The following is a 19655-nucleotide window of genomic DNA, read 5'->3' on the forward strand; positions in this document are numbered from 1 at the left end:
GCAGCTACAGCAGTGGCAGCAGCAGCCCTGCCCAGAAGCTGTGCATTGCCTGGGCTGGGCCCTTCTGCCCACAAGGGTGGGAGCAAGGCATGTGGGCTGGGCAGGGCATAACTGGTGGGCACCTGTGGGCCAGATGAAGTTGCCTGGGAGGCTGGATCTGGTCCCTGGGCTGTGTTTTTCCCCACCCCAATCTAGCATTTTATTAGGTAAAACAAAGCAATATGCACATTTTAAGCACCAAAAGAAAAAAGAAGCACCTCAGACCTTCATACCGTAACAAAATTTCTGTGGAAGCTGCATTTTATTTGAAAATCCACCCATTTTTGCTAACATACATTTTAATATTTTAAACAAAAATAGAATCTGCAGAGACAATGCAGCAAGTATGCTTAATTCATGTACAGAATTGCTTTCATATTGTTGACTCTCCTTCTAAAGGCCCCTAACTCCACCCAAAAGCGATGGCGTATTTACAACAAAGCACCGATCAACAGTGCTACTTTAATTCTTTATGAACTAGTTTCTTTGTAGACATTTGTAAGGATGCTACCTTTCATAATTTTTAAAGGTTCATGATCATAAACATGGCACTAGCCAAATGAAATTCAAGGTTCTCCCCCCACATAATACCTCCTAAAGTTTTTACAGAAAAGGAAAGTCCTGAAGTGAAAGCAATTCCTCACATTCATATTGGAAAGGCTTTATAATGTCAGATGTAAAAATAATGACATGCCAAGCACAAAGCAATAAAGTTCCTTTCCCAATGCACTAATGCTGAATTAAAAATGTAGTGCTTCTAGTCAGTTAACTGTTCCCTTGCAAAACCCTAGGCACAGAATTGACTATAAGGATTAATGCATTTTATAACTCTTCCCTAATTCCCATACAGACTGAGAATTCATAAGATTCAGACCTTTAAAATATTTAGTGCTCTGTATGTCAGCTCAAAAGCATTCTGAATCAGAATCATTCTTTGTGGATAAAAATCAGACATCCTGTATACATCCATACTCATTTTCATAAGGAGGTTTTTTGATACAATATTAATGTTAAATTGATAATCATAAATAAATACAAACAATAATACATAAGGAATGTCTACTGCAAACTGAATATATAATTTTTTTTTTTTTTTTTTTTAAAGAAGAATTAAATTTTCATTACTGGGTCTACATGTGTGAAGACTGAAGCGAAGGTAACTGTAGAACTGAGTTAGGATTTGATCCCCCCCACCCCAAAAGTCTGTTTCAGTTACGGTAAAGGACACTCATTCTCCATTCCAGACAGCATTTCCAAATACAAACCATAATATCAGAATAAAGGCTTCTCTTGTAAGGTACTGATTATGGATATTAATAGAAGCTGAAGAGTACTGACGCGTTAGTCACCAGGGGAAAAAACAAACAAATCTTAAGTCTTAAATCATGGCAATTCTTGGCTTTATACTGTGTATTGATGCTTTCCTACAGAGATGTCCCGGTTTCCTCTATTGACCTTCATCATTTTACTGCATCACTTGATGGAAAAAGGAGAGTTGGAAATTGGAAAGACTGAAGTTTGGATTTTGCTGGAAGTTGGGTTTGCTGTTGAGCACATTTTTTGGAACTGTTCCTTTCTCTTCCATCTGCCACAGTTACATGAACTGTATCTGGAAAAACAGAAATGTTCAGTTAAGTTTCCAGTATTCAACATCAACTTGGAAACTGTGGTTGCTTTGATCCCTTAGCACTTAGTGGACAGGGAGCGTTCTCCATACCCATGGGCTAGCATAAATAAGAATGACGAGGTTTGTGATCAGAACCCATTTATTTACAATACTAGGGTCAAACGCACCCAAAGCCATCAACACCTTACCGCCAACTACACAAACTTCTGAAGCATTGCCAAGTTGCCCCGTGTGTTCAGTGACAAACAAAATTAAGCTATTTCTCCATCACCAAAACAGAAGTTTCTGCATGTTGTAAAAAAGCCAAATCCTCCACTAGAGCTTCAAGGGACATAGCTCAGGGCCCCACTTCTCTTTACTCAAAAATGGCAAATGAGCACAAGGGCTACATTTTATACACGCTACGATCAAGGCTTGGCAGCAATGCTTCTAGAGCAGCGTACATTCCCATGCCCGCTTTAATGAGAAGTTTTACTATTTAACCAGGTAAATGCTGCTGCTCTCAAAGTCCAGTAATCGCCCCAAAACAGCTCAATCAGCATCTGAAGCACATGTTTTCTGTGCCTCGGCACGGCAAAATTCTCCTTGCCCACAGAAAGTCACTTCTCTGTTCTCTCGCCCTGGTTAAGTGGGCACGTAGATTTTTCTGCCAGAAACGGTTCTTTCCATAACAATTTTAGAAGGATGCGGCAAAGCACAGATCTATTTAAATTTCTTTACTGAAAAGACAACTGACTGTCCAGTTCTATCAGCTCCAAGAAAACAATCCAGCCTGATAGTCAGTCAGGCACTGGTATGTACATGGGCTGCCAACACTATGGAAATGAAGTAGTTCAGAAAACCAGGATGCATTTCCAATGGACAGAAGCAGAATTAGTGTTTGTGCATTTGATTAGACCTCACAGTGGCAGTGCTTAGAATAACCAGCATTTGAGATTGTTTTATTAGTTACATTTTCAACAGCAAGCACCACATTACTCAAGACTTCTGGTTGTTTTTACTCTTGCCACTAAAACCTGGGCCTGCCATTTATAATGAAAGGACTGGCTCTACAAGCGTTAGGAAGAGCAGGAGCTCTGCCAGGTCAGAGCGCTTTGTCAGGCATCAGAACATGACATGTTTCTTCACCAATTCCTCCCAGCTTTGCCCAAGGCTCCTCCTCTGAACAAGCAGTGCAACCACAGCACTTGCTGATCCTTCCACAGTGCTCCCAGCTTTCCCTTTACAGCTTGTTTCACTACATTGATGAATGACTAAAACTACTACCATGTGAAAGTAGGACCAGATCTTAGTCTTGCACTTTACCAAAAACACCATCTCCCCAGAATAGTGAACAATACCTAAGTTGTTCTACAAGAAATCCTGGAGAGAGAGCTCTGCAAAGGGGTCCTTTCCTGAGGCTCTGTGAGGACTCTGACTGGAAGGACTGGATGCTGCAGATAGCTAGTTGAGAAGACAAACAGAGAAGAAAAGAAAAAGAAAAAAGGTCTCAGAATGACAGAACATGAAAGCAGAAAATGTAATGGAGGGGGGAGTGGTTAAAGAGCAGAAATGGATTGTTAAAACAAGGTGTTTAATTGCATGGGAAGCTGGAGGCCTGTTCAATGGTCTGTGTAATGTAGAAACAAGCTGGATGCTACCCGGCTATGCTACTCCTGGCTGCTGTCTGTCAGCCCATTCATAACTGTATTTGCAGAGAGCTTTCAAGAATAAAGGAGCAATACAAGGGAAGGCATTAATCCTCACAATGAGGCAGACTCATTCTCCCTGTACAAGATATAGGCAGAGATTAAATGCCTTGGTCCTAGTCACAATCTGAGTGCCAGCAGGGATTCAAGAACAAGCCTGTGCTGCCCTTGGGACTTGCCTTTACTTTGGACAGGGATGTGCATCACTTAGAACTGTGAACAAAATGCTCGCAGCCTGGCTTTGGTTAAGTGTGGACAGACTTCAGTGTCTTAATAAAATTTAAAGGCTTTTGCAAGACAAGTTTGAAGCACATGCTTGTCACCAAGAGGCCTGCTTGTTAAAGCAGGAGTGCCAGAACAGCTTTCACTGGAAGGCACCATGGTCCTACACACTCCAATAGCAGCAGAAGCAAAAAAATGTTTCTTCTGACTTCTAGATACGTTTGTCAAGGCATTAAAAATGCTTATCAATTAATTTCAGCTATATCTGATGTCTGTTAAAACACTGTTCTGTTTGCCAGTGTTGCATGAGCTACATATCACCTCTCTCACACTTCTGCTATGAACAATGACAGGCCTTCAGAGCTTGTTCCCTGGCTTTGGTTCAGATGGTTACTAGTCAGCCCTTGAACTGTCACCAGAACAGCACATGCTTTATTCTTAAAAACTTCCTACCCACAGCAAGAGTTGCAGTACACCAGGCCATTAGTGCCAGCACAACCCTTGTGAATCTGCCAGCTGGCAGAGGGCAGAAGTGTGCTCCCAGGGATCCAAGAGTTCCTACTCCTTAGGTGTGTTACAGACTTGATTTCCAGGTTTTCAAACCTTGTGCCCAGCACTAGATTATGCTTATGCCATCAGTCTACTGAAGTCTCAGACACTGCCCCCCCAGGAGGCATCCATACTGCTTTCACTTTGGAAAGGAAGGAAACCCTAGAACCTGGTTGCGAGTGATAAATTAGTTTTGCCAATATGGTGCCCATAAATTGAGACTGCGGAAGCAGCATATTTGCAAGGTGAGAAGCTTGCAAGTAACTGAGCTGCAGTGTCGCGGCATTAAGACTATTCCCTCTCTACATTCTTCCCTTTAAGAAAGCAAAGTCTAAATACTTCAACAGGCCCCCTCAATATTTAAGGCAGACAAACAGAAAACACTGCTGGCAGCCTATAAAAAGAAAGTCACTTTGGCAAGGCATGCCTGCTGTGACCCAACTCCATGACTCAGCTGCTCCCTTCACAGTAAAACATGAAAAGGCGTCACAAAGTCCAAAGGAATATCCCATTTTGAAGTCTGGGAGTAATACTAGCAGGTTTAAATCTCTGGATAGGCATCTGAAATAGGGAATAACTAGAAGTACAGAGGTCAAGACTCAAAGAAGGAAAGAAAAATCTTAACAATGACTGATTTCCAATCCAGACTAGGTGGAAAACAGTTTAAGAGACTGACAAGGTTCCTCTGTCCAGAGGACAGCTAGTTAACACAAAAGTGACACTGGTACGTTTAGAACAGGTTTCTACGCTGTTTCTAACAAGCAGCTAGAGCATTTAAAATAAAATGGTGCTTGATACCTTAACATCAGTTTAGTAGGGAGAAACCCATTTAAGGTGGCAGGTCTGGCTGACAAGGGTTTCCCTCCTAGCATGATGGAGTTACAACTCTGGGACAATCTCCTCAAGTCTACTGCTTTAACCATCTAAAAACACAGGAAGGTGTCACAGCAGATCAGCTAGCAATCCAAGCAGTCCACTGTCCTGTCTCCACTGTGGTCAGGACCAAGGGCTTTAAGCAAAAAGGCAAGAAACTCCAAAAAGGTAGCACACTTACATGGAGTAACCTGTCCACAAGGAAAGCAGACCTGATCTCCTGACATTCCTGTCCTCTGCCATTTGCTACAGGTTGGTTTTTCCTGAACATTTTTTTTAAGCCATACCTACTATTAGCACATTAACAAGAATGGCCACCATGTTAAAGTCCAGGACTTCTCTGAAGCATGAGAAAGTCCTGGCAGCAGTCTCTCATGGCCACAAGTAATACCAGTCAACTGTACAATGTACAACATCAATTTGACTTTTAGAGTTTTAAACATGTCCCCTGTTTTATTAAACATTCTTATGACATCTTCTCTATAACATACATTTAGTTTACAGTTCTACACCTTCATTTCCTCCTCAGTCTTTTCATTAACACAGTAATTAAGAGACAGAAGAGTTTGTAGCACTTCGACTCTCTCCTTTCTGCTACATCTACTTTGGGAAGGATGACCAGGACTCAACTTACCAAAAGCATACCAAGCTGCATAATAACCACTTGATACAGGTTTTCTACCCCAATACTTAATGCATCTTTCAACTTTAATTACTGCTTCACATTAAGGTGACCCTAACAATGCCACGTTTTTTTATCCTTATAGCTAAATGGTTACACATAGCTAATGTAGAGTCCAGTTATTTGCTCAAATTACTCTGCATCTGTGAACATGGATTTTTACCAACCATTATGCTGTCCATTCACTTAGCTTTGACAGCCCCATTTGACAAATCAGCTTTCTTCCAGTGACTAACCTAAATAACTTTTTTAAAATAAAGCATGAAAGCAAAACATCAGGGGTGTCAAACTCCCGAAACAGATCCAGAACATCCGACCCCTTGCTTTACATTATGAAATATTACACAAGCCACAACTCAATTTGAGGCAACCTGCTGCTGCTGACCACATCATCTATGAACGCCCTTACAACCCTCCTTCGGGCACCCACTGCCAGCAACAATGACCATCCTACCAGTCGCTGGTTTTCTGGCCCTTGTGCTTCCGACACGTGGCAACACTCGCTTAATCGGCAGCCTGCTGATGATCTTCAGCCACAACAAAACTATTTCCATCTATTTCCAACTATTGCCATCATGACAGCAAAGCACCAACATCATGTTAGTTAACTCAGAAGTGTTTAAATAATACTGCAATTACTAAGGCCTCTGATAATTACTGAAGATTAACTTGAGAACAGCCTTTCTACAACTGGCTGTTTCTAGAATCATTGCATAAAGCTAATTTTTCAACATTTTTGAAGTGTCAGCTCCTTGTTCAAATGAAAGAGAACAATCTATTACGTAATAAAATAGCTCAGTGAAGGATAAACTGGTAACACTTGTGAATTTGACCGAATATCTGATGTTCAGACAGCGGATTTTTTTTTTTTAAAGCCAAACTTCAATACCTTGCAACCCATAACAGAGATTCAAGAATGGAAGTCCTTTCTAACATGCGTTTCACTCAGTGAGGTTTATTTAGCAAGTACAAAACCAAAGAAGATGTTAAAACAGCCCAAGTCAGTCACTTTATTACTCAATTACTTGGCTTTACTTGCTAGGAAGAGGCAGGATCCATCTGACAGATGGAAAAGCATCTTTGCAAGCAGGCTCGCTAACTTACTGAGGAGGGCTTTAAACAAGGTTTGCCAGCAGACAGAGAACAAAGCCCCGAGGTAAATGGGGAAGCAGGAAGCACAAGAACAGGGGAGGCCTTCTCATTCTTATTAAGAAAGTATGGCAAATCAGCTACTTCTCAGGTGTCTGTCCACAAAAACATAGAACCTGCGACACAAGCAGGAAGAATTTGCAAGTGCTTGCACAGTCGCAGAACTATGATGTGATTAAACTAACAGAGGGATAGCTTGCTGGACTGGAGCACTGTCATGGGTGGGTACGAACTGTTCAGGATAGATAGGCAGGGGGAAAGGAGGAGGAGTTGCACTGTATGTAAACGAGCTGTATGATTGCTCAAAGCTCCAGTATGAAACTGTAGATGGGCCTGTTGAAGGTATCTGGGTTAAAGAAGTTAGAGGAGCAAGCAACAAGAGTGCTGTGGGTGTCTGCTATAGACTACCTGATCAGGAGATCGAGGTAGATGAGGCTCTCTCTAGATGACAAGCACAAGTTTCCAGATTACAAGCCCTGGTTCTCGTGGGGGACTTCAAAAGTCACCCTGACATCTGCTGGGAGGGCAATACAGCAGTGCGCAGGCAATCTAGGAAGTTTCTGGAGAGTGTTGGGGACAACTTCTAGGTGCAAGTGCTAGAGTGGGCAACTAGAGGCTGTGCTCTTCTTGACCTGCCACTCATAACAGGGAAGAATGGGTGGGGGATGTAGAAGTGGATGGCAACTTGGGCAGCAATGACTATGAGATGATCAAGTTTAGGACCCTGACAGAAGGAAGAATAAGGATCTTGGACTTCAGTAGAGCAGACTTGAACTCCCTCAGAGAACCAATGGGCAGGATCCCCTGGGAGGTCAGTCTGAGGGGGAGAGGAGTCCAGGAGAGCTGGCTGCATTTTAAAGAAGCCTGACAGTGCAGGAACAAGCCATCCTGATGTGCAAGAAGAGTGGCAAGTGTGGCAAGCCACCAGCATGGCACAGCAGAGAACTCTTCATTGAGCTTAAACCAGAAGGAAGCTCATAAGAAGTGGAAACTTGGACAGATGACTAGGGAGGAGTATAAGAATAATGCTCAGACATGCAGGGAGGAAAGTCAGGAAGGCCAAAGCACAATTGTAGCTGCAACTCCAAGGGATGTGAAGGGTAACAAGGTTTCTACAAGCATATTAGCAACAAGAGGAAGGTCAGAGAAAGTGTGGGTCCCTTACTGACCAGTGACAGATGATGCAGAAAAGGCCAAAGTGCTCAGTGCCTTTTTTGCCTCAGTCTTCACAGGCAAGTTCAGCTCCCAGACTACTGCACGGGGCAGCAGAGTTTGGGGAGGAGATGAGCAGCCAACAAGGGCAAAAGAACAGGTTAGGGACTATTTAGAAAAGCTGGATGTGTACAGGTCCATGGGGCAGGATGGAACGCACTCAAGGGTGCTGAGGGAGTTGGCCAATGATTGCAGAGCCACTGTCCATTATCTTTGAAAACTCGTGGCAAATCGAGAGTGGTCGCTGACAACTGGAAAAGGGCAAATATAGTACCCATCTTTAAGAAATGAAAAGGACGGAGGATTCAGGGAATGCAGACTAGTCAGCCTCACCTCAGTCCCTGGAAGAGTCATGGAGCAGATTCTCAAGGAATCCATTTCTAAGCATTTGGAGGAGCAGTGGTGATCAGGAACAGTCAACATGGATTCACCAAGGGCAAGTCATGCCTGGCCAACCCAGTTTCCTCTTATGACAAAGTGACTGGCTCTGAGGATTCAGGGAAAGCAGTAGACATGATATACCTTGACTTCAGCAAGGCTTTTGATAGTCTCCCATAGCATTCTTGCAAGCGAGCTGAGGAAGGCCTTATTACCAAGAATCCTAACAGCATCCTGGGCTGGATTGGTAGGATGGTGCCAGGAGATTCAGGTTCTTCCCCTCTGTTTGGCACTAGTAAGGCCACATCTGGAGTTGGGTCCAGTTTTGGGCTCCTCATACAGAAAGGATGTGGACAACTTGGGGAAAGTCCAGTGAAGGACAACAAAATGGTTAGGTGGCTAGATGACTTGAGGGGAGACTGAAGAAACTGGGCTTATTTAGTCTGGAGAAGAGAAGACCGAGGGGGTGATTTAATAGCAGCTTCCAACTACCTGAAGGTGGTTCCAAAGAGGATGGAGCTGGACTGTTCTCGGTGGTGGCAGACAACAGAACAAGGAGCAATGGTCTCAAGTTGCAACAAGGGAAGCTTAGTTCAGATATTAGGAATAACTCTCACTAGGGGAGAGAGTGGTGAAGCACTGGAACAGGTCACCCAGAGAGGTTGTGGACTCTCCATCCTTGAAGGGTAAGGCCTGACTCAACCAAGCTTGGCTGGAATGATCCAGCTGGGGATGATCCTGCTTTGAGCAGGGGGTTGGACTAGATGACCTCCTGGGGTCTGTTCCAACCCTAATTTTCTATGGTTCTACTTGGTCCCATGTCAGAACAGTCTGTGATTGCTTCTCCAGTCCATCCTAGAGTCCACACCTGAACTCAGTCATGTAAATAAGCATGTTTTTCAGGTTCAAGTGAAGGGGCAGAGTGGAGAAAAACGACAATGCTGCCAGGATACCCTTTTAGTGAAAGTCACAATTTAACCCCTTTTCTAAAGCTCCTTTACAAGTACTTCAAGCCTCAACATCCCTGTTTGCCATTTCATCAAACAATACAACCAATTCAAAACAGAAATATTTCCGTGCACAGGTTAATCATTTGACATACTGACTGAACGCTCCATTAATGAAGTCATGACAACTAGGTGAAGTCATTTCCCCACTGCTGTAGAAAAGGCTGAAGTCAAGGTTGGTATTTGCATTGATGTGCTTTAAGGGTTGAGGGATGGAAGAACAGAGTTAACAAACGTGAATCATAACAGAATGAAGGCAGCATTAAAGGCATTTATCTAACACTTCTTGCGACCTAGTCAGCAAGTATTGCCTACACTGCACTCACTGCCTGGCATGGTGTGAACCAGCTGACAATTTATTCTGCAGAAAAATATACTGCTGACATGTAATAAGGCTTTGAAGCAGTCTTGTTGTAAAGCTTAGATAGTGCCAACATAAACATATCACCAAATGTCTCGTGAAAACTAAACCTAAACACAGAAATAAAGAATGAGACTGAATATACAACAACATGAGTATAACAAGCCATTATAGTCCCACACAGGAATTATTTAAAAAAAAAAATCTGTGGCCAACACTGCCTCTATTTAGTATCGTGAAAAGGGTCTCACAACAAGCCTTTGTCATCATCTTAAGATGCCTTACTGATGTCAGACTTGCTTATAATTACACACAGAAATGCAGGCTGCTCAACTCAGTGGCAAACTCTTGGGTTACATGGACAATGCTGAGCCAAAGGGTGTGTTTTCAAACAAACTCAGTAGTTTCTGAAAGAAGCCAACATTACCAAAATTAAACACAGCAAATTTAGTTCTACACAGCTCGTTTACAAGTATTTCCTCCTCCCCCCCATCAGAACAGCTACCCAGCTCAATCCAGCCCTACTAAATCCAAGGGAACAGGGCAGCTGCACATTCAATAGTTAACAAAACACAACCCCCAACACTATACATCTCTTCATTCCTGAAGCAAACCTCAAGTGACAGAACAGTGCTCTAAGGAGGATAACTGCATATTGTTGTTATAAATGAAGGTCTGTTCAAGGAAATAAAAATGTCTTTAGTCAGAAACATGATTTTCTACCAGATTACATCTTTTTAAGTAATTTTTTCCAAAGACTGGCTCCAAGATTCAGGAATTTTTGGAGACTATCAACATAGCTGCTCAGATCAGACTGAGATCATAGACAAACTAGGAAGTGATGCGAGGCCCTATCCTCCCCCAGCTTCCTGGCCAAGTACCACAACCTCAAGCAGTGCCATTAAGCCCAAAAAGCAAGGGAGTGAATTTAAGTCAATACAAGCAACATACCATGGGCAGATCTCCATGAGTACACACGATCTGCAGCACTGCAAACCCATCTGCAGCACTGCAAACTGCACATGCACGCAGTTGCTGAGCTGCTAGTTTGCAGCACCGCAGATTTTTTTTTTTTTTTTTTTTTTTTTTTTTTATATGGGGAGATCCTGGTGTCCAAAAACATGCCAAGCAGCAGGCACAGCACATGTGGCTGCAGTATGTACTGCCCAAGGCTGGAGCTTGGCTGGCCAGAGCCACTCTAGGGCTGCCCACTCTGCATGCCCATGTTGCTACTACTGCAGCCCCAGAAGGCCCTCAGGTTGGCTGGCCCCAGCAGCCTTACGTGCTGGCCCCACTTCCCTTATCTGACCTGGAGCACTTTTCCACTCACCAGAGCATGTGTGCAGCAGCATACCCAGGGCCAACTAGCAGTAGCACAAACATGCTGCTGCTATTTGCCCCCAGGGAAACGCATGTTCCCACTTGTGGGGACACGCCCTGTGATGACAGTAACGAGGCTTCTGAACACCTTTAGTTTGGAGAGGCAGATACACTGTGTATACACTTTAATGTACACTGGAATGTACACACTTGTAACCAAATAGAGCAATATACCCACAAGTATCTTTACTTTAAATGGCAGAAAGTCACAGATCTCTGCAGCAGATGACTATGGATTCACTGACCAACACTTATTTCTGGTCAAGTACATGAAAAATTAGTTTGGTTCGATGCAAAAAAGTTAGCAGAGATGCAAGAAGCTAGTATTCATCCAGCCTGCCAAGGTTGGATTCCCTGAAGTCCACTCATACCATCAGGGAAGACATGAGGGGCACCCCCAATTCAAGCTTTCATGACTTAAGTCTCCTCATATGCATCAAGTACAAAAGTACATGTATATGCCTCTCTGCATAGCATCTCGCCTCTCAATCATATCTTAAGTTGGTTAAAAGAATGAGATTACTACAAGGCAGGAAGCTACCAGTGACTACGCTACACAAGTTGCAAAGAGAAAGAGAAGGCAAATGGCTTCCCAATAGTTAGCCATTAGGCCATACCTGCACTCAGTTTGCAAAGCAAGGCTTTTATCTATATCAGAAACAACACACTACCCTGCTTCTAATTCAGAAGCACTTATGAATCCATACAATATGTTAAGGCCCAAATCCTATTCCAGCTGTTACGTTCAAGACTTGGCAGCCACTCTCCCCAAGCACCTCCCATCTCCAGAGACCAATCCCATTCCATCCTGAGAGTGCACTTAACTCCGCTACTCTCTGTGGTTGACTTTATGCACTTGTATCAGGTTGGCATTCAGCTCACTCTGATTCAGCAAATCTGAATCTGACAGCAGCACTGATTTTGGTGCAAAATACAGTAGAGCATGAGAAGCACCACACAGGTGCATGAGGGTCTAATAAGTGATATCAGATTTACTGAAAGAACAACTCAAATAGTTGGAAAAATTCTTTGCAAGCTTTCGGGTACAATTCCCCTTTGACACTTCCACTGCCTGATAAAGGGTACTTATACCTGAAAACTTGCAAAGAAGAATTTTTCCAACTATTTGAGTTGCTTTAATAAAAGATATTGGATTTACCCAAAGAACCTTGTTTGCCCATCTCCTTAAACCATCACTGCTACAACCTACACTCCAGAAGAACCACACATATCCGTTCATCTGGTATCTTAGCAGTGAGGGCACTCCCTGAACATGGGTGACTTACTGGGTTCTAACTCTTGCTTAGACAGAGCAGGTTGTAAACCTGCCTCTTTATCCTTCCTGGAAGTTTCCTACCAACCAAGCTATGGACTAGGCAGGGCTGAGGGCAACCTCTGCCATTACCACATCCATTTTAAAATACAGGGGGCAATACAATCACTCTAAAAAAGGTGGTCAGTACCATCTCTACGACGAGTTGAGGGCAGTTCACCAGAGCTTGGAAAGAGGGCTGTACTGCATGTAGCAATTCATTCACAGATTCACAAAAGCCATATGGCATTCCCAAATCTGACCTTGGGAAAGTGATAGCAATTAGGTCACTCTCCTTTAAAAGATGCAAGTTGCATCAGACTTGGGATATTAAGTGGTTGCACCTTGCAGAAATAACAGAACAGTGTAGCACTGGGATGCTATTCAGAAAGAACAGCAGGAAACAATTCGGCAAAATGAGGTGCTTTCAGGTAAGGCAGGAAAAGAAAATGAAGTAAGGGATACAGCAGAAATGGGCTTTAGTGATTACAGAAACAATCTTGGTATGGCTAAAATAGTTTTACAACTATTCAACTACACAAGAGGGAAAAAGACACCACCAAAATCTAAGACTGGAAGTTGAGAAAGTGTCCTTCTTACTTTGCTTTTATGGAAGAAGAATTTGTTGCTATACAAATTTAAGTAAAAACCTGGGAACCAACCAACACCTTTTTATTAATGAAGCAGAAATGCACTGTATGAGCTATCACATTACAGAAGTGTCAAAGAGGACAAAATAAGCATGAAGTTGGATGCATATTTACCTGTGCTCCCGGGACAGGACCAAAAGGGTTTGCTGGTCTCATAACAGGTTGGCTGTATATCAAGGTTGGTTGTGTCATTACCGGTACACCTCCCACTTGTGAGGGCTAAATCAGGAACAGAATCAAATTATATACTGCTTAAATTAAATGCCCCTCCCCCTCCCCCTTGTGGGGTGGAAGGAAGGGGATAGAAGAAGAGTCTTCATTTGGCATGATCAAATGTGAAGCGGCACTTCTGCAAGGGGAATGTAAACTGAGGTTACTGGAAAAGAACATTATGTCATCTATTTACAAGACTACATCTGCACTAGGGGACAAAACGTTGAAGCAGTCTGCACAAATCTGCTACAATCCGGCGTTTAAACGCAGGATTTTTGACAGTATCTTCAACTGTGTTGACTGCAGATATGGAGGTTTTGACACTTCTCCCTTTTGTATTTGTGCCTCCAGTGCATGGAAAGAGCTAGTTATTAGATTAATATTTTATATATTTCAGAGAACCAATGAAAACAGGTACATAATGCATTCATATATCCAATATGCACTGAAGTCCCAGTATTATCAAGCTTTTGAAGATTGATGAAAGTAGGTAATTTATAATGCATTAGATCCCAGTTTTCTATGACAAGGAAAATATGGAGACATTCAAGTTAAAGTTAGAGTCCCTCACCTTGCTTAAAATTCAGTTGACTTAAGTTACACCCTACCCATCTCTGCTTTGTTGGCATTTCACTGGCCAAAAATAGGCTGACCAATTTTGTTCTTCTTGATCACATTGGTCAGACTATGGGGTTCATATTCCACATGTGCCACCAACTAGTGGCAAAAGAAAAGCCATTTGCTATTAACCCTGATGAGACATTTATGCTTCAACCCTATCATTCCTATTTTGTTTACAACAGCAATTACCCAATGAAGGATGCATAATGGGGTCAGTATTCCTGAATGAAGAACCCCAGCTGAGAACATCCTGAACAAGATACAAAAAATCCCAGACCAATTTGAAAACCTACTGCTGTCCTCTGCTATCTTTCAGCAATGAGAACATTGCTCTTAACAAATATAGCTGAGTCAGTGATGGAGAGAAGGCTCTAAAATTTTAGACCAACCTTTCCTTTTGGACTGGGCTCCAATACCATGACAAAGGTTTCCCTTTATATAAAATATCCGGCAAGTTGATATACGAGTGAAGTAATCAGATTTTGTCATCAGGATGAGCTAAACTCAGAATTTATGACAACTTGCATAAGCGAACTTTAAAATCTAAGTACGGTTTATGAAAATGATTAGCAAACAACTTGAGAATAATAGCTGTGAATTGTTTACCAGAAGAATTGTTTTGAGATGTTTGCCCCTACTACATCACTTTTCTTCTACAAAAGATGACAATCCACAGAGGACTGCCAGGTTTATATTTGGATTAACACTGTACAGTTGATATTTCCATGTTGTACTGTTATTTGAGGGTACTTATCAGGATAGCATTCTTAGCATAGTAAAAAACTTCCTCTAGGTTAAGACCATGTAATGAATTACTGCGATATTTTACCATTAGATTCCTATGTACCATCAATCTGAACCTTGTGAGCATGGAAGTGTCCCATACGAGATAGCGCAAAGAAAGAAATCTCTAAACTTTATTGCTACTCCAGGTGAGAAATTCCAGAGAAAGTCTGTCCCTGTGATTACCTGAATTTTCTTATTTCAGGATGTGGGAATTTCCTGAAATACAGCTCTGAGAGCCTTACTGGACAACTAGTAAAGAAAAATTTAAGTCTCAATGCAAGGACATTAAAAACACAAAGTCTGGAAACTCCAAAGTGTGGATAATTAAGTAACTGATGGAGAATCTACAAGTAGTGCAGGACAAGAATGAACACAGGATCTACAATTTACTGTATCAGACCATAGGTCCGTCTTGTCCAGTATCCTGTGTTACAGGGGCAGAGAGTGGATGCTGAAAGGGAGCATGATCTGGGTCTGGCTAGGGCTATCTCCACTGTTCCTCTCCTACTTGGAGCCTCCAGCATCAGAACCTGAAGAACTAGCTCATGCAATTTCTGCCAGCATACATGTGTCAATCAGAGGTGCCCAGAGGCATAATCTTTAACTGGCATCTGTGACAGATATCCCCATAAAACACCACCTGGGTCAGTGATCAGACATCAATCCCACACAGACAAAAACCTGTGGAAGAACACTAACTTCCCTGGGCATTCATTCCATCACTGACTTCAGAGTACAGGTTTCCCTTGATTTATGTGATGCATGCGTTCCTGGAGAACGGCACATAAGTCAAATTTGCAGAAAGTGAACCGACTTTATAATGTAACAAATGGGATAGGTTCCCATGATGGTGAGGGAGGGAGGGAGGCTGGGACTAGGGAAGGGGCAGGGTGCCACTCCCAGGGCTGCACAAGGGAGCAAAGCAGAAGAAACAGAGAGTGGCACTCAACCCCAGCCCCAGGAGCAGCCAGCACCAGCTGCCTGCAGCCACCGGGCTGCACCATGCTCCACCTGTCTCCACTCACCCCAGCTCCTGGGCTGCACCATGCCCCGGTACAGGCATGAGTGCAAATAAGCAGAGCCCCAGGCAGCATGGGGTATGGCACTTACCACCCAGGGGCTGGGGGGAGGGGGGGGGCAGTGGCACACCTTGCTGCTCCGCGCCCCCTGGGAGGGCTGCGAGCTGGGGTCCTGTGCCTGGATCTTCCCAGAGAGTGTGCGCCCCTGATCTGCATGTGGCATGACAGCAGGCTACCACAGCAGGCTGGGGCCAGTACAGCCCCAAGCCTGCAGCCTTCCTGGGGGATGCTGAGCAGCAAGAGGCACACCCTCCCCTCCCACCCACTGACGGGTCCCTCCACAACTGGCACAGGCTGCTCCTAGGGCTGGGGTGAGTGCTGTGCCCTGCACTGCCCAGAGCTCCATTTGTCTGCAGTTATCCCAGCCCCTGCTGGGGCAGCCAACACTAGAGCACAGTGCAGCCCAGGAGCTGGGGTGAGGGGCTGTAGCCAACTGCCTCCCAGGGCCCTGCAGCCGGGGCTGGGGCGAGTGGGGCCAAGGCCCTTTCCCCTCTCCCCACAGAATTACTTGCTTGGGTGGGGGTGCACCTACACTGATCACATGAGGGCACATTTACCTCGCATATAACGAATTACAGGTCTAAAATATGCTCATCACGTAAGATCGAATTCACATATAAAGAAACCACATAAAAAAATTGAGCAAGTAGGACATCTGCCTCTGAAGAAGTTAGTCTATAAAAGTGCCACACTGCTTCGCCTTCTGCTACTCTGTTATCAGTAAAGCACTCTTAGGGGAGATGTACACAGACACAATAAAAAAAAGTTAGGCAGATACTAGGTGAAGAAGCAGAATAGAAAAAAGTCCGACAGCCCTAGGTAACAGTCATCTTTCTTACGGATGAAAAAAGATTTAGGGAAGAACAAGAGGTACCCAGTTAACCTTCTTGCCCCTCAATGTTAAGATCATTTTGTTATAATACTTTGCATGCACGTGAGTGCATGTAAACAAAGCAAATTCACAGTAAAGCATATACAGCAAAGTTAAGAAGTTCCACTAACCATTCCATATGCCATCATTCCTGTTGGTGTTGTAGCAGGATAGGCCATTACAGGTGGTGCCTAACAAAAAGAGAAAAAAAAATACTGAGCTGCATGAAAAGATCGTTGCATCCATAGTAACATGTTGCCTTTAAGTGTCAACTACTGCACTCATACAGTGTATTACTAAATTTAACAAAAAAAAGTCTATTAAGGTATATCAGCATTTGATAAATACAGCCCCTTACCCCAACTCTAAAACTTGGTTCAGAGGCGATTAATTTTATTAGAACAACTAAAAATAGCAAAAAAAAAAGCTTCTCTTTGCAAGTTTTTGGGCACAAGCATCCTTCTTCAGGCTGAGGAGAAATCAAAGATTGTAAAAGCCCTCTTAGGTAGGAAATAAACTTCATTTTACACAAAGGGAAGTTGAGGCTGGACACACACACACACACACACACACTCCCATGGGTCTGAGAGTCCTTTCATGTGAGTTTCTCTTTGATGTTCAGATAAGGCCGTCCTCTTGGGGGGAGGGGGTTGTCACATGTCAGAAGCAGGCAGGGAGGCACAGAAATCTCTCTTGTTTAGCAATGAAGTTTACTTTTCCAAAAATGGCTAAAATACAGTATCTTTTATGTTTCAGGGATCTATTTTGCAGCTGTGTTGGCCTGAGAAAAAGAAATACAAAACTCTAAAAACTCTTGGTTCAGAAGCGATACCTTTTATTTTTTTGTATTTCTCCATCTCAGACCAACACAGCTGGTAGCCAGTATCAAGTGGAGTGCCCTGGGGCTGGTTTTGTTCTATGTCTTCATCAATGACCTGGAATATGGCAGAGTGCACTCTCAGTAAGTTTGCAGACGACACCAAGTGGAGGGGGGAAGTAGCAGATATGCCGGAGGGTAGAGTTAGGAATCAGAGCGACCTAGACAAATTGGAGAGTCCAGCAGCAGGCTAAAATGGTTTGGGGGCTGGGGGACCTGACTTATGAGGGTTTATTTTGTCTAGAGAAGAGAAGATGGGGGGGAGGGGCAAAGTTTTAATAACAGTCTTCAACTACCTGCAAGGGGGTTCCACGGAGGATGGAGCTGGACTGTTCTCAGTGGTGGCAGATAACAGAACAAGGAGCAATGTTGCAGCAAGAGAAGACTAGGTTAGATATTAGGAAGAATTTTCTCATTAGGAGGGTAGTAAAACACTGGATCAGGTTACCCAGAGAGGTGGCGGAAGCTCAATCCTTGGAGGTTTTCAAAACCCGGCTAGACAAAGCTGTGGCTGGAATGATCTAGTTGGGGCTGGTCCTGCTCTGAGCCGGGGGCTGGACTAGATGACCTCCCGAGGTCCCTTCCAACCCTCACCTTCTATGATTCTAACTCACACAAAAAGACTCTCAGACCCAGGGGAATACATGTCCAGCCTCAAACTCCCCTGTGCAAAGTGAAGAAATTAAGTTTATTTTCTACATAAGAGGACTCTTACAATCTTTGACTTCTCCTCAGCCTGAAGAAGGGTGTGTGCACCCAAAAGCTTGCAAAGAACGAATTTTTTTTTTTTTTTTAACTATTTTTCAGTTCGTCTAATAAAAGGTATCAGCCTCTGAACCAAGAGGTTTAGAGTTTCGTATTTCTTTGTCAGACCAACACTGCTACAAATAGATCCCTATTAGCATTTGTAAGGTTTAACCAAATTGTGTTTGGTCTTGCATAAATTTTTTAATCGTGTGCCAGTTTTCTTATACTAAAACTTTTAGAAAGCCTCAACATACATCTAATTGTTACTAATTAGAATAATTAAGTTAAGACAAGACTTCGGCCAACAATGACCTAGTGTTCCAGCTACTGGTCTTTTACTATTTAGTCCAAAAAAGCACAAAAGATAAAAATGCTTTAGACATCATGAGATTCAGAAAACAAGCAACTCTTTTCTGAATCCTATGAAGTATACAACTTAATATTTATCTTTAAGGAACTGTGTCCAGGTGGTTCTAAAGATAGAACCAAAAAATAAAGGCCAAATGACCATCATGGAGGACATCCAGAAATTTCTCTCTTTAAAGGCAGCCCACAAACCAAGTTAAGGGGGCAGGAGGCTCCAAGATTACTTCAGTCCTTATACAATTCCACCACTTCCAGCAATGGTGCAAGTGCAATTGTTGACTGGCTTTTGGCATTTTTCCAGTCTGCCGTGCCCCATTCAGAGGCAGTCATCTTGACAACACTGTACTAAATGTCCCTGGCTACACTTGTCCTGAAGCAAAGATCAGAGAGTTGTGGAATCACGATGGTCTGATTTATTTATTTATTTTTTAGTATCAGTTCCATGTTTTGCACCCATTTGTAAAGGCACAATTTTTTTTTAAAGAAAAAATTGAAGACTCCTGAAATTACCAAGCAGTCACCACTTTTAATCCATATTGTGGTATATTCATAGTGGTAAGCTTTTGCACAGCTTGTGACAAAAAGTAAGATTAGCAGCCCTGCTCCATGTTTCCTCTGTCAACTAACCATCTTCCTTGCTTTAAAAAAAAAAAAGTGACACATGCAAAGACCTTCTGATACTTCATAAAAAACAAAGACATGGTTTATAAAGGTAATTCTGCACACTTATATCATATTCATTTGTCTTACCCTCTCACCCCCTTCCACCACTTATATTATAGAATTCTGATTACGAAAAGATCTTAGACATAGTCTATCTGAATATTTATGAAGTGCCAAATTAATGTCTTACCCAGCTGTCTTCATCTGCTTCACCTTTAAATTATGTGAGGGATTTAACATGTGTTACATTCTTTGCTGTGGAAATTTTGTGACAGCCAGAAGATACACCCAACTATTATAAAA

The 19655-nt window shown here is 42.9% G+C and overlaps 1 protein-coding gene across 26 annotated transcripts in view; it reads right to left on the bottom strand.

Annotated features, from left to right (window-relative positions):
- Positions 1 to 269: 269 nt before the first annotated feature.
- PICALM (phosphatidylinositol binding clathrin assembly protein) overlaps positions 270 to 19655 on the bottom strand; it is a 100805-nt gene continuing 81419 nt past the window's right edge. For 25 of the 26 annotated variants that reach the window (XM_006037200.2, XM_006037199.2, XM_006037198.2 and 22 more), the window contains 4 exons: positions 16831 to 16890; positions 13244 to 13348; positions 3007 to 3109; positions 270 to 1648 (listed from right to left, as the gene is read on the bottom strand). In XM_006037200.2, coding sequence (XP_006037262.1) covers positions 3017 to 3109; positions 13244 to 13348; positions 16831 to 16890 — 258 coding nt within the window. In that variant the 3' untranslated portion in view covers positions 270 to 1648; positions 3007 to 3016. The remainder of the gene's footprint in view (positions 1649 to 3006; positions 3110 to 13243; positions 13349 to 16830; positions 16891 to 19655) is intronic. The other variant, XM_025193624.1, reaches the window with a different exon arrangement.

The sequence above is a fragment of the Alligator sinensis genome, unplaced genomic scaffold, assembly GCF_000455745.1.
Source record: "Alligator sinensis unplaced genomic scaffold, ASM45574v1 scaffold523_1, whole genome shotgun sequence".
Lineage (NCBI taxonomy): Eukaryota > Metazoa > Chordata > Crocodylia > Alligatoridae > Alligator > Alligator sinensis.